The sequence below is a fragment of the Zonotrichia albicollis genome, chromosome 24 (assembly GCF_047830755.1).
Source record: "Zonotrichia albicollis isolate bZonAlb1 chromosome 24, bZonAlb1.hap1, whole genome shotgun sequence".
NCBI classification, from domain to species: domain Eukaryota; kingdom Metazoa; phylum Chordata; class Aves; order Passeriformes; family Passerellidae; genus Zonotrichia; species Zonotrichia albicollis.
In genome coordinates this window covers 970,154-985,111 of record NC_133842.1, presented here as the reverse complement: position 1 = coordinate 985,111, position 14,958 = coordinate 970,154, and the positions used below count along the sequence as shown (strand labels likewise).

General features: G+C 51.5%; 1 protein-coding gene across 1 annotated transcript; it reads left to right on the top strand.

The window, feature by feature from the left end:
- The first annotated feature begins 11 nt into the window (after positions 1–11).
- LOC141731625 (polyserase-2-like) lies at positions 12–14,906 on the top strand. Its single transcript, XM_074558039.1, is given in 14 exon segments — positions 12–96; positions 504–672; positions 3,219–3,617; positions 3,966–4,021; positions 4,604–4,846; positions 6,336–6,355; positions 6,357–6,389; positions 6,391–6,501; positions 9,282–9,314; positions 9,316–9,372; positions 9,375–9,516; positions 11,618–11,863; positions 13,302–13,402; positions 14,308–14,906. Coding segments are annotated over 14 exon segments (2,244 nt in total). The 3' UTR covers positions 14,857–14,906.
- Positions 14,907–14,958: the final 52 nt, after the last annotated feature.

Here is a 14,958-nt window from a genome sequence, read left to right as displayed (position 1 = left end):
ATCCCCTAACCATGTTCCTAAATCCCCTAACCAGGTTCCTAAACCCCCTAATCCTTTCACAGGGTCCCAGTGTGGTCACTCCCGTGTCCGTGGCTGGTGCCTAAATCCCCTATAAATGTTCCTAAATCCCCTAACCATGTTCCTAAATCCCCTATAAATGTTCCTAAATCCCTATAAATGTTCCTAAATCCCCTAATCCTTTCACAGGGTCTCAGTGCGGTCACTCCTGTGTCCGTGGCCGCGTGGTCGGAGGCTCGGACGCTCGGCCGGTGCCTAAATCCCCTAACCATGTTCCTAAATCCCCTATAAATGTTCCTAAATCCCCTAATCCCGTTCAGGGTCGCAGTGTGGTCACTCCCGTGTCCGTGGCCGGTGCCTAAATCCCCTAATCCTTTCACAGGGTCTCAGTGCGGTCACTCGCGTGTCCGCGGCCGTGTGGTCGGGGGCTCGGACGCTCGGCCGGTGCCTAAATCCCCTAACCACGTTCCTAAATCCCTTCACAGGGTCCCAGTGCGGTCACTCCCGTGTCCGTGGCCGAGTGGTCGGGGGCTCGGACGCTCGGCCGGGCCGGTGGCCGTGGGCGGTCAGTCTGCAGCTGCGGGGGGGGCACCAGTGTGGGGGCAGCCTGGTCAGCCCCGAGTGGGTGCTGACGGCGGCGCACTGCTTCATGGGGTGAGCCCAGGGGATTTAGGAACATGCCGAGGGGATTTAGGAGCGTTTTGGGTCATTTTGGGGGATTTGGGATCGTTTTTGGGGGGGTTTCAGGGGGGTTTGGGGTCCCTGGTGAGCCCAGAGTGGGTGCTGACGGCGGCGCACTGCTTCACGGGGTGAGCCCAGGGGATTTAGGAACCTTTGGGATCGTGTCGAGGGGATTTAGGAGCGTTCTGGGGGAAATTGAGGGGATTTAGGAGCGTTTTGGGTCATTTTGGGTGGATTTTGGGGTCCCTGGTGAGCCCAGAGTGGGTGCTGACGGCGGCGCACTGCTTCATGGGGTGAGCCGAGGGGATTTAGGAGCGTGTCAAAGGGATTTAGGAGCGTTTTGGGTCATTTTGGGGGTATTTCAGGGGGGTTTGGGGTCCCTGGTGACGTCAGAGTGGGTGCTGACGGCGGTGCACTGCTTCATGGGGTGAGACAAAGGGATTTAGGAGCATGTCCAAGGGATTTAGGAACCTGCCGAGGGGATTTAGGCACCTTTATGGGGCAGTTTTGGGGGTATTTCAATGGGGTTTGGGGTCCCTGGGTCATTGCCCAGTGGGTGCTGACGGCGGCGCACTGCTTCATGGGGTGAGCCCAGGGGGTTTAGGAGCGTGTCAAAGGGATTTAGGAACGTTCTGGGGGAAATTGAGGGGATTTAGGAGCGTTTTGGGTCATTTTGGGTGGATTTTGGGGTCCCTGGTCATTGTCCAGTGGGTGCTGACGGCGGCGCACTGCTTCAAGGGGTGAGCCAGGGGATTTAGGAGCATTTTGGGGGAAATTGAGGGATTTAGGAGCCTTTATGGGGTCATTTTGGGGGTATTTCAATGGGGTTTGGGGTCCCTGGTCATTGCCCAGTGGGTGCTGACGGCGGCGCACTGCTTCACGGGGTGAGCCGAGGGGGTTTAGGAACCTTTATGGGGTCGTTTTGGGTCATTTTGGGTGGATTTTGGGGTCCCCCCAGTGGGTGCTGACGGCCTTCCAGGGGTGAGCCAAGGGGGGTTTAGGAACCTTTTGGGGGATTTGGGGCAATTTTGAGGGGATTTGGGATCATTTGGGTGGGGTTTTGGGGGAATTTCAGGGGGATTTAGGAACATTTTGAGGGGATTTGGGGGGATTTTGGGGGGATTTAGGATCATTTTCAGGGGCTTTAAGGGGGGATTTAGGGGATTTAGGATAATTTTGTGAAAATTTTGTATTAATTTTTGGGGTGAATTTGGGTGAATTTTGGGGTAAATTTGTGATAATTTTGGGGTGATTTTGTGATGATTTTGGGGTAATTTTGGGATGATTTTTGGAGTAATTTTGGGGTAAATTTGGGGTGATTTTGGGGTAACTTTGTGTTAATTTTGGGGTGAATTTGGGTGATTTTTGGTGAATTTTGGGATAATTTTGAGGTGATTTTTGTGATAATTTTGGGGTGAATTTGGCTGATTTTTGGGGTAACTTTGTGTTAATTTTGTGTTAATTTTGGGGTGAATTTGGGTGATTTTGGGGTGATTTTTATGTTAATTTTGTGTTATTTTTGGGGTAACTTTGGGATAATTTTGTGATAATTTTGATGTGATTTTTGTGCTAATTTTGGGGTAAATTTGGGGTAACTTTGTGTTAATTTTGTGTTAATTTTGGGGTGATTTTTGTGATAATTTTGTGTTATTTTTGGGGTAACTTTGTGTTAATTTTGGGGTGAATTTGGGTGATTTTGGGGTGATTTTTGTGTTAATTTTGGGGTGAATTTGGGTGATTTTTGTGATAATTTTGTGCTATTTTTGGGGTGAATTTGGGTGATTTTGGGGTGATTTTGGGATAATTTTGTGTTAATTTTGGGGTGAATTTGGGTGATTTTGGGGTGATTTTTGTGTTAATTTTGTGTTATTTTTGGGGTAACTTTGGGATAATTTGGGGATAATTTTGGGGTGATTTTTTTGTTAATTTGTGTTAATTTTGGGGTGAATTTGGGTGATTTTGGATAATTTTGTGATAATTTTGATGTGATTTTTGTGTTAATTTTGTGTTAATTTTGGGGTGAATTTGGGTGATTTTGGGGTGAATTTTGGGATAATTTTGTGTTAATTTTGGGGTGAATTTGGGTGATTTTGGGGTGATTTTTGTGATAATTTTGTGTTAATTTTGGGGTGAATTTGGGTGATTTTGGGATAATTTTGGGGTAAATTTGGGGTGATTTTGGGGTAACTTTGTGTTAATTTTGGGGTGAATTTGGGTGATTTTGGGGTGAATTTGGGTGATTTTGGGGTGATTTTTGTGATAATTTTGTGTTAATTTTGGGGTGAATTTGGGGTAACTTTGTGTTAATTTTGTGGTGATTTTGGGGTGATTTTGGGATAATTTTGGGGTAAATTTTGGGTGATTTTGGGATAATTTTGTGTTATTTTGGGGTGAATTTGGGTGATTTTGGGTGATTTTATGTTAATTTTGTGTTAATTTTGGGGTAAATTTTGGGTGATTTTGGGATAATTTTGTGTTAATTTTTGGGGTGAATTTGGGTGATTTTGGGTCTCTCTCAGCCCCGGGGGTCTCCGGGCCCCTCTGTCCGAGTGGCGAGCGGTGCTGGGGCGACTGCGGCTGCAGAGTGACCGCGGGAGTGACCGCGGGAGTGACCACGGGAGTGACCGCGGGAGTGACCACGGCACTGACCGCTCCAATGGAACCCTGAGTGACCACGGGAGTGACCACGGGAGTGACCACAGCACTGACCGCTCCAATGGAACCCTGAGTGACCGCGGGAGTGACCACAGCACTGACCACTCCAATGGAACCCTGAGTGACCACCCGAGTGACCACGGGAGTGACCATGGGAGTGACCACGGGAGTGACCGCTCCAATGGAACCCTGAGTGACCACAGCACTGACCACCCGAGTGACCACCTGAACGGATCCCGGAGTGACCACCACGATGGACACAGGTATGGACACAGGAGTGACCACAGGGATGGACGTGAGAGTGACCATAGCACTGACCATGAGAGTGACCACTGCAATGGATCCCAGAGTGACCACAGGGATGGACACAGGGATGACCACAGGACTGACCACAGGAGTGACCATCAGAATGACCATAGCAGTGACCACAGGGATGGTCATGAGAGTGACCATAGGAGTGACCATGAGAGTGACCACTGCAATGGATCCCAGAGTGACCACGGCAGTGACCAAAGGGATGGACACAGGGATGACCACAGGACTGACCACAGGAGTGACCATCAGAATGACCATAGGAGTGACCACAGGAGTGACCGCTTGAATTTCCACAGGGATGACCACTTGAATGACCATGAGAGTGACCACAGGGATAGACACAGGGATGGACGTGAGAGTGACCATAGGAGTGACCACAGGAGTGACCACTTGAATGACCACCTGAGTGACCGCTGGAATGACCACAGGAGTGACCACAGGGATGGACAGAGGGATGGACATGAGGGTGACCACAGGACTGACCACAGGAGTGACCACCTGAGTGACCACTGGGATGGACAGAGGGATGGACATGAGGGTGACCACAGGACTGACCACAAGACTGACCACAGGAGTGACCACCAGAGTGACCACGGGGATGGACAGAGGGATGGACATGAGGGTGACCACAGGAGTGACCACAGGAGTGACCACAGGGATGGACAGAGGGATGGACATGAGGGTGACCACAGGAGTGACCACCAGAGTGACCACAGGGATGGACGGAGGGATGGACATGAGGGTGACCCCAGGACTGACCCCAGGAGTGACCCCAGGACTGACCCCAGGAGTGACCCCAGGAGTGACCACCTGAGTGACCACTGGATGGACAGAGGGATGGACATGAGGGTGACCACAGGACTGACCCCAGGAGTGACCACCTGAGTGACCACCTGAGTGACCGCCTGAATTTCCGCAGGGCTGACCCCGTGAGTGACCCCTCGAGTGACCCCTGGCGTGACCCCGACTCCGGCCAGGCTCTGGCCGTGGCCGAGCTCGTTGTCCACGAGCCGTTTCCGGGGTGTCCGGGGGGGTCACGACCTGGCCTTGGTCCGGCTCCGGCCTCCGGCCACGCTCGGACCCCGCGTGGGCCCCGTGTGCCTGCCCGGGCCCGGCCTGCGGCCGCCCTACGGTCAGCGGTGCTGGGTCAGCGGCTGGGGACACATTGCTGAGAATGGTGAGTGACCGTTGGCCAAAAATCACAGAATTTAACCCAAAAATTACCCCAAAATTCAGCCCAAAATTCAGCCCCAAAAGCCCCAAAATCACCCCAAAAATGGCAGAATTATCCAATGTTCCCCTGCTGGCTCAGCGGCTGGGGACACATCGCTGAGAACGGTGAGTGACCGTTGGCCAAAAATCCCGGAATTTAACCCAAAATTCAGCACAAAAATCCCAAATATCAGCCCAAAATTCAGCCCCAAAATCCCAAAATCACCCCAAAATTCAGCCCAAAAATCTCTGCAATTCACACAAAAATTCAGCCCAAAATTCCTGAAATTCAGCCCAAAATTCAGCCCAAAATTCCTGAAATTCAGCCCAAAATTCAGCCCAAAAATCTCTGAAATTCACACAAAAATTCAGCCCAAAAATTCCTGAAATTCAGCCCAAACTTCAGCCCAAAAATCCCAAATATCAGCCCAAAATTCAGCCCAAAAGCCCCAAAATCACCCCAAAAATGGCCGAATTATCCAATGTTCCCTGCTGGGTCAGCGGCTGGGGACACATTGCTGAGAACGGTGAGTGACCATTGGCCAAAAATCACAGAATTTAACCCAAAAATTCAGCACAAAAATCTCTGAAATTCAGCCCAAAATTCAGCCCAAAAATCCTGAAATTCAGCCCAAAAATCCGCCCAAAAACCCCAAAATTCAGCCCAAAAATCTCTGAAATTCACACAGAAATTCAGCCCAAAAATCTCTGAAATTCACACCAAAATTCAGCCCAAAAATTCCTGAAATTCAGCCCAAAATTCAGCCCAAAAACCCCAAAATTCAGCCCAAAATCCCTGAAATTCAGCCCAAAATTCAGCCCAAAAATCTCTGAAATTCACACAAAAATTCAGCCCAAAAATTCCTGAAATTCAGCCCAAAATTCAGCCCCAAAATCGTGAAATTCACCCCAAAATTCAGCCTGAAAACCCTGAAATTCAGCCCAAAATTTACCCCAAAACTCAGCCCAAAATTCAACCAAAAATCCCTGAAATTCAGCCCAAAATTCAGCCCCAAAATCGTGAAATTCACCCCAAAATTCAGCCCAAAATCCCTGAAATTCAGCCCAAATTCACCCCAAAATTCACTCCAAAAAAATCCAAAATTCACCCCAAAATTTTTTGACGTTTCTCACTCAAATTTCGGCCGTTTTTCCCCGGGTTTTTTTGGGTGTTTCCCATCGGGACGCTGGGGAAGGGGTCCCGGTGAATTTGGGGAGGGGGTCTGTCCCGATTTGGGGAGGGGTCTCACCCCCTTTCAGGCTCTCTCACCCCATTTTTTGACGTTTCTCACCCAATTTTTGACGTTTCTCACCCAATTTTCGGCCGTTTTTCCCCGGGTTTTTTGGGTGTTTCCCATCGGGACGCTGGGGAGGGGTCTGTCCCAATTTGGGGAGGGGTCTGTCCCAATTTGGGGAGGGGTCTCACCCGTTTATTCCCCCCCCCCCCCCCCCAGTGTCGCTGCCGGCCGGGTCCCCCCCTGCAGGAGGCGGCGCTGCCGCTGCTCTCCCCCCCCCACCTGTAACTGCCTCCACTCGCTGCTGCGCAGGCGCGAGCTCGCGCGGCCCGCCCGGCCCGGCATGCTTTGCGCGGGGGGGCGGGGCGGGCAGGGGGCGTGCCAGGTAAAGTGGGGGGGGGGGAGGGGGCGGTTTCTGGGGTCCAATGGGAATTTTGGGGATTTTTTTGGGGTTTGGGGGTCCCGGCCCGGCATGCTTTGCGCGGGGGGGCGGGGCGGGCAGGGGGCGTGCCAGGTAAAGTGGGGAGGGGGGGGAGGGGGGCGGTTTCTGGGGTCCAATGGGAATTTTTGGGATTTTTTTTAAATTTTTTTTTTTATTTTTGGGGGGTTCAAATGGGTCTGGGGGTGTCTGGGACCTGCCAGGGAATTTGGGGAGGGGTCTCGGGTGGGATTTGAGGGGTTAAATTGGGATTTTTGGGGATTTTTTGGGATTTTTTTTTTTTTTTTTTTATTTTTGGGGGGTTCAAATGGGTCTGGGGGTGTCTGGGACCTGCCAGGGAATTTGGGGAGGGGTCTCGGGTGGGATTTGAGGGGTTAAATTGGGATTTTTGGGGATTTTTTTGGGATTTTTGGGGGTTAAAATGGGTCTGGGGGTGTCTGGGACCTGCCAGGTAAAATGGGGAGGGGGCTCGAGTGGGATTTGAGGGGGTCTTCAGGGGTTAAATTAGGGTTTTTTTGGAATTTTTTGGGGATTTTTTTGAATTTTTTTTTAATTTTTGGGGGATTTTGGGGGTTCAAATGGGTCTGGGGGCGCTGCGGGACCTTGGCAGGGAATTTGGGGAGGGGGCTCGGGTGGGTTTTGGGGAGGTTTGAAGGGGTTGAATGGGAATTTTTGGGGACATTTTCTGGGTTTTTGGGTCTCTGCTCTCGCGGGTTTTTGGGGGATTTTTGTGAATTTTTGGGCCATTTCCTTGTGGGGAAATTTTGGGATATTTTGGGATATTTTGGGGATGTTTTTGGGACATTTTGGGATATTTTGGGACATTTTCTTGGGATATTTTGGGATATTTTGGGGCATTTTCTTGTGGGGTTTTCGGGACATTTTGGGATATTTTGGGGCATTTTCTTGGGATTTTTGGGGCATTTTGTGGTGATTTTGGGGGATTTTGGGGTGGATTTTTGGGACATTTTCTCGGGATTTTTTGGGGTTTTTTTGGGGCACTTTCCAGGTTCTTTCGGGACTTTTTTGGGGATTTTCGGGTTTTTTCTTTTCTCAGGATTTTCGGGTTTCTTTTGGGGATTTTTTCAGGGGTTTTTGGAAGATATTTTTTGGGGTTTTTTTGGGACGTTTTATTGGGATTTTTTTGTAGTTTTTTTGGAGATATTTTTCCGGGATTTTTGGGACATTTCTCTGGGCTTTTTGGGGTTATTTTCTCGGGTTTTTTTGGGACATTTTTCAGGATTATTTGGGGATATTTTCTTGGGATTTTTGGGGTTTTTTGGGGCTATTTTGGGACATTTCTCTGCCCTTTTTTTGGGGCTATTTTCCTTGTTTTCTGTGCTATTCTCACGCGGTTTTTTGCTTTTTTTTTAATTTTTTCGCCCCAGGCGGACTCGGGGGGCGCCGGGTGCACTTCGGGCAGGTTTGGGACATTTTTGGGGTTTTTTGGAGCACTTTTCTCCCATTTTTTGTGATTTTTTTTCCGGGTTTTTTGGGGATATTTTTTCGGGATTTTTTGGGACATTTCTCTGCCTTTTTTTGGGGCTATTTTCCTTGTTTTTAGTGCTATTTTCACGCGGTTTTTTGCGTTTTTCCCCGTTTTTTCTCCCCCAGGCGGACTCGGGGGGCGCTGGGTTTGGGACATTTTTGGGGTTTTTTGGGACATTTTACCGCTGTTTTCTTTGCTATTTCCACGTGGTTTTTTGGGGCTATTTTCCTTGTTTTTTCGGGATTTTTGGGACATTTCTCTGGGCTTTTTGGGGACATTTTCTTGGGATTTTTGGGGTTTTTTGGGGCTATTTTGGGACATCTCTCTGCCTTTTTTTGGGGCTATTTTCCTTGTTTTTTGTGCTATTTTCACGCGGTTTTTTGCGTTATTTTTAATTTCCCCCTCCCCAGGCGGACTCGGGGGGCGCCGGGTGCACTTCGGGCAGGTTTGGGACATTTTTGGGGTTATTTTGGGACATTTCACCACTGTTTTCTTTGCTATTCTCACGGGGTTTTTTGGGGCTATTTTCCTTCTTTTTCGGGATTTTTGGGACATTTCTCTGGGCTTTTTGGGGTTGTTTTCTCGGGTTTTTTTGGGACATTTTTCAGGATTATTTGGGGACATTTTCTTGGGATTTTTGGGGCTATTTTGGGACATTTCTCCGCTGCTTTCTTTGCTATTTTTGGGGCTATTTTGGGACATTTCTCTGCCTTTTTTTGGGGTTATTTTCCTTGTTTTTAGTGCTATTTTCACGCGGTTTTTTGCGTTTTTCCCCGTTTTTTCCCCCCCCAGGCGGACTCGGGGGGCGCGGTGACGTGCGGGGGCTTCCCGGGGGGCGCTGGGTTTGGGACATTTTTGGGGTTTTTTGGAGCACTTTTCTCGCATTTTTTGCGATTTTTTTTCCAGGGCTTGCGGGGGCTTCCCGGGGGGCGCTGGGTTTGGGACATTTTTGGGGTTTTTTGGAGCACTTTTCTCGCATTTTTTGCGATTTTTTTTCCAGGGCTTTTTGGGGGATTTTTGGGGTTATTTTTTCGGGATTTTTGGGACATTTCTCTGGGTTTTTTGGGGATATTTTCTTGGGATTTTGGGGGTTTTTTGGGGCTATTTTGGGACATTTCTCCGCTGTTTTCTTCGCTATTTCCACGTGGTTTTCTGGGGCTATTTTCCTTGTTTTTTGCGCTATTTTCACGGGGTTTTTTGCGTTTTTTCCCCATTTTTTCCCCCCTTTCTCCCCCAGGCGGACTCGGGGGGCGCGGTGACGTGCGGGGGCTTCCCGGGGGGGTCGCTGGGTGCAGTTCGGGGTCCTGAGCTTCGCCCTGGGCTGCGCCCCGCCCCAACGGCCCCCGCCCTGGCCACGGCGCTGGCGGGCGCGCATGCGCGGTGGCTGCGGCGCCGCCTCCCCCCCGGCGCCTTCCTGAGCGACCCCCGGGGACCCCCCCCGGACCCCCGGGCTGAGATCGGGCTGTGCTACGGTGAGACCCCTCCCCAAAATACCGAAATACCCCAAAAAACCCCGTGAAAAATACCATAAAACCTCTCCAAACTGCCCCAAAATCCTGCCCCAAAACCCCCCCGGGACCCCCCCCGGACCCCCGGGCCGAGATCGGGCTCTGCTACGGTGAGACCCCTCCCCAAAATACCGAAATCCCCAAAAAACCCCGTGAAAATCCCGTAAAAAATCCCATAAAACACCTCAAAACCGCCCCAAAATCCTGCCCCAAAACCCCCCCGGGACCCTCCATGGACCCCCGGCCGAGATCGGGCTCTGCTACGGTGAGACCCCTCCCCAAAATACCGAAATTCACCAAAAAAAACCGTAAAAATCGCATAAAAATGGCCCAAAATCCTGCCCCAAACCCCTCCCCGAAATCCCCAAAAATCCCCCCAAAAAATCCCTTAAAATCCTCCCAAAAGTCCCATGAAAATCCCTTGAAAATTCCCCCCAAAATCGCCTCAAAACCCCCCCCAAAAATCCACAAAAATCCCCCCAAATATCCCGTTAAAATCCCATAAAACCCCTCAAAACTGCCCCAAAATCCTGCCCCAAGCCCCGCAACAAAATACCCCAAAAAATCTCAAAAAAAACCCCCAAAAAATCCCGCCAAAAATCCCAAAGATGGCCCCCAAAAAATCCCGAAATTTCCACAAAAATCCCTCAAAACCAACCCAAAATCCTGCCCCAAACCCCCTCCTAAAATTCCCCAAAAATCGCGCAAAAAATCCCTTAAAAATTCCCCAAAAATCCCCTTAAAAATCCCAAAAAAACCCAAAAAAATCCCCCAAAAATCCCATTAAAATCCCTTAAAAATTCCCCAAAAATCCCCTAAAAAATCTCAAAAAAATCACCAAAAAATTCCCCCCAAAATCCCCTAAAATCCCCCCAAAATCCCCTAAAAATCCCCCCCCAAATCCCATTAAAATCCGTTAAAAATTCCCCCAAAATTCCCCTAAATTTCTGACCCCGCCCCATCGACCCCGCCCCCTCATTCTGACCACGCCCTTCCCACAACTGACCACGCCCCCAAACCGGACCCATCCTCCCTCCCATTGACCCCGCCCCACTGACCCCGCCCACTGACCCCGCCCCCTGACGTGTGGCCCCTCCCCCTTCAGGGTGTGGCTCGATGGGCGGCCCCGCCCTGCCCCTCCCCCCCTCCCCCCGCGCTGGCCCTGGGGCGTGACCCTGCGGGGGGAGGGGCGGCGCTGCGGGGGGGCCCTGCTGGGCGGGGCCTGGGTGCTGACGGCCGCCTCCTGCTTCCTGGGGTGAGTCGCTAATTAGCGCTAATTAACAGTTATTAATGGTTATTAGCAGTTATTAACCGGGATTGATCTGGTATCAACCCGAAATTCCAAAAAAATTGCACCAAAAATAACCGAAATTAACCCAAAATTCAATCTCTGGATGCTTGAGTGGGTGAGTCGTTAGTTAATTAGTCACTAATTAGCGTTAATTAATAGTTACTAATATTTATTAGTACTTATTTATGGGAATCAGCCTGATATTAACACAAAATATCAAAAAAAGTGCATCAAAATAACCCAAATTAACCCAAAATTCAATCTCTGGATGCTTGAGTGGGTGCAGTTTTTAGTTAATTAGTCACTAATTAGCGTTAATTAATAGTTACTAATATTTATTAGTACTTATTTTTTGGAATTACCTGATATTAACCCAAAATTTTTTAAAAATTGCATCAAATTAGCCAAAAATTCATCTCGGGTGAGTCAGTAATTAATTATTAATTAGTGTTAATTAGTAGTTATTAGTATCTATTAAGGGGAATTAACCTGACATAAACCCAAAATTTAAAAAAATTGCATCAAAATAACCCGAATTAACCCAAAATTCACTTCTGGATGCTTCATCAGGTGAGAAACTTTCATTAATTAATATTGATTTAAATCAATTATTGGTAATTAATGGTAATTAACCCAAATTTCCCCGCAGGGCTCAGGACCCCGAGGCCTGGGAGGCGGAGCTCTGGGGGGCGGAGCTTGGAGGCCCCGCCCCTTCCCCCTCTGGCCCCTCCTCTTCCCATTCTAACCACTCCTATTATGGCCCTGCCCTTTTAGGCCCCGCCCCCTCCCCGCCAAGCCCCGCCCCCCGCGGGTCCCGCCTCCACCTGCACGGGGCGTTCGCGGGGGCGGGGCCTGAGGGGGCGGGGCCGGACCTGGCGCTGCTGGAGCTCCGCCCCCCGCCCACCTGGGGGCCGCACCTGCGGCCGCTCTGCGCCCCCTACCGGGAGCACCTGGCCACGCCCACCCTGCCGCTGGCCACGCCCACCGCCTACCGGGGCACCTGCTGGGTGCTGATGCCAGGTGAGGGGGCGGGGCTGGCGTGGGACACGCCCACAATGGGCATGAGCACACCTGGGCACACCTGGATCACTTTGGGGCACACCTGGGCACACCTGGGATCCACCTGGGCACACCTGGGCACACCTGGATCACTTTGGGGCACACCTGGGCACCCTTGGGCACCCGTGGATCACTATTTGGCACTCTTGGCTCACTTTTGGGCACACCTGGGGCACACCTGGCTCACTGTTTGGCCCCCTTGGGTCGCTATTTGGCACCCCTGGGGGGTACCTAGACACACCTGGCTCACTATTTGGCCCCCTTGGCTCACTATTTGGCACACCTGGGGGGTACCTAGGCACACGTGGCTCACTATTTGGCACCCCTGGGGGGTACCTGGGCACACCTAGCTCACTATTTGGCACCTGTGGCTCACTATTTGGCACACCTGGGGCATACCTGGGCACACCTGGGCACACTTGGCTCACTATTTGGCACCATTGGTTCACTATTTAGCACCCCTGCGGGGTACCTGGGCACACCTAGCTCACTATTTGGCACCGTGGTTCACTTTTGGGCACACCTGGGAGCACCTGGATCACTATTTGGCCCCTTTGGCTCACTTTTTGGCACACCTAGCAACACCCTGGGGCACACCCCCGGCTCACTATTTGGCACACCTGGGGGTACCTGTGCACACCTGGCTCACTATTTGGCACCATTGGCTCACTATTTAGCACCCCTGCGGGGTACCTGGGCACACCTGGCTCACTATTTGGCACCGTGGTTCACTTTTGGGCACACCTGGGAGCACCTGGATCACTATTTGGCCCCTTTGGCTCACTTTTTGGCACACCTAGCAACACCCTGGGGCACACCCGGCTCACTATTTGGCACACCTGGGGGGTACCTGGGCACACCTGGCTCACTATTTGGCACCCGTGTCTCACTATTTGGCACCGTGGCCCACCATTTGGCACACCTGGGGGGTACCTGGGCACTCCTGGCTCACTATTTGGCTCCATTGGCTCACTATTTGGCACACCTGGGGGGGTACCTGGGCACACCTGGGCTCACTATTTGGCACCCGTGGCTCACTTTTGGGCACACCTGGGCACACCTGGCTCACTTTTTGGCACACCTGGGGGGTACCTGGGCACACCTGGGCACACCTGGCTCACTATTTGACACCTGGCTCACTATTTGGCACCTTTGGCTCACTATTTGGCACACCTGGGGGGTACCTGGGCACACCTGGCTCACTATTTGGCCCCCATGGCTCACTTTTTGGCACACCTAGCAACACCCTGGGGCACACCTGGCTCACTTTTTGGCACACCTGGGGGGTACCTGGGCACACCTGGGGCACACCTGGCTCACTATTTGGCCCCCGCGGCTCACAATTTGGCACCCCTGGGGGGTACCTGGGCACACCTGGCTCACAATTTGGCACCCGCAGACCCCCGGGACCCCGCCCGGCTCCGCCCGGCCCAGGTGGTTCCCGAGCGCTGCCCCCAAAACCCCGAACTGTTCTGCACCAACGGCACCCGCGCGGAGCAGGTGCGGGTTTGGGGGAAAAAACAGGGATTTTGGGAAAATTGGGAATCTCTGGGAAAATCTGGGGGGAAAACTGGGAGAAATTGGGGGATTTTTGGGAGAATTTGGGGGGATTTTGGAGGGAGTTTTTGGAGATTCTTGGGGATTTGTTTGGGAGGATTTTGGGAAAAATTTTGGGGGAAATTTGGGAAAATTTGGGGTAAAATTGGGAGGGGGGAAATGGAGGATTTCGGGGAAAAACTGAGGGAAATTTGGGGGAATTCTGTGGGAAAATTGAGGGATTTTGGAGGGAAAAAATGGGGGATTTTGGGGTCATTTTTGGGGGGAATTTTGGGGGCATTTTTGGGTTATATTTGGGTTGATTTTGGGGCGGTTTTTGGGGTATTTCAGGGCTATTTTGGGGTGTTTTTTTGGGGATTTTGGGGTTGATTTTGGGGATATTTCAGGGTGGGTTTTGGGGGTATTTTAGGCCCGTTTTTGGGGCAATTTTAGGGCATTTTTGGCTGGTTTGGGGGTTGATTTTGGAGTGGTTTTTGTGGTATTTCAGGGCGGGTTTGGGGGCTGATTTTGGGGTATTTTGGGGTGATTTTGTGGCAATTTTTGGGGTATTTCAGGGTGGTTTTGGGGCCGTGTTTGGGGTGATTTTGGGGATCTTTTTGGGGGCCATTTTGGGGCCAGTTTGGGGCTAATTTGGGGTATTTTGGGACCATTTTTGGGGGTTGATTTTGGGGTATTTTGGGGCAATTTTTGGGGCTATCTTGGGGTATTTTGGGACCATTTTTGGGGCTATTTTTAGGGCAATTTTTGGGCTATTTCAGAGCAGTTTTTGGTGCGTCTCGGTTGATTTTTTTCCCCACTTCATGACCCAAAATAACCGGATTTTTCTCCTCCCCCCCCCCCAATTACAGGAGGAATTTTTGGGGTCCCCCCTGGCCTGCGAGGAGCGGGGCCTGTGGTTCCTGGTGGGCGTGGCCGCCCCCCGGAAGGGGCGTGGCCGCCCCGCGTTCACGTGGGTGCCCCCCCAGGAGCGCTGGATCGCGGGGGTCGCCAGGGGGGGGGTCCTGTTCGCTGAGCCCCCCCCGGACCCCCGGGACGAGGAGCGGGAGGAGCGCGAGGGGGACCCCGAAATTGAGGGGGGGGACCCCGAAAATTGGGGGGACCCCGAAATGGGCGAAAATCCCGAATTTGGGGGGGTCTGGGGGCGCCTGAACGGGTCGGGAAGCGCCGGAAATTGGGGGACCCCCGTGACGTCACCAGAGCCCGAACATCCGGGGATCCCCGGGGGTTTGGGGACCCCCGTGACGTCACCAGAGCCCGAAATTTTGGGGACCCCCGGACCCTCAGAAAACCCCGAAAATTTGGGGATCCCCCCGAAAATTGGGGGGACCCCGAGGCTTGGGCTGAGCCCGAACCCCCCCGAGACCCCGAAATGGGGGGGGAGAACCCCTAAAAAATAAATTTGGGGTTTTTTTGGGGGGGATTTTGGGATTTTATGGGTTTTTTTTGGTTTTTTTTTTTTTGGCTATTTTTTTTGGGTTTTTCTGGGGGGATTTTGGGGC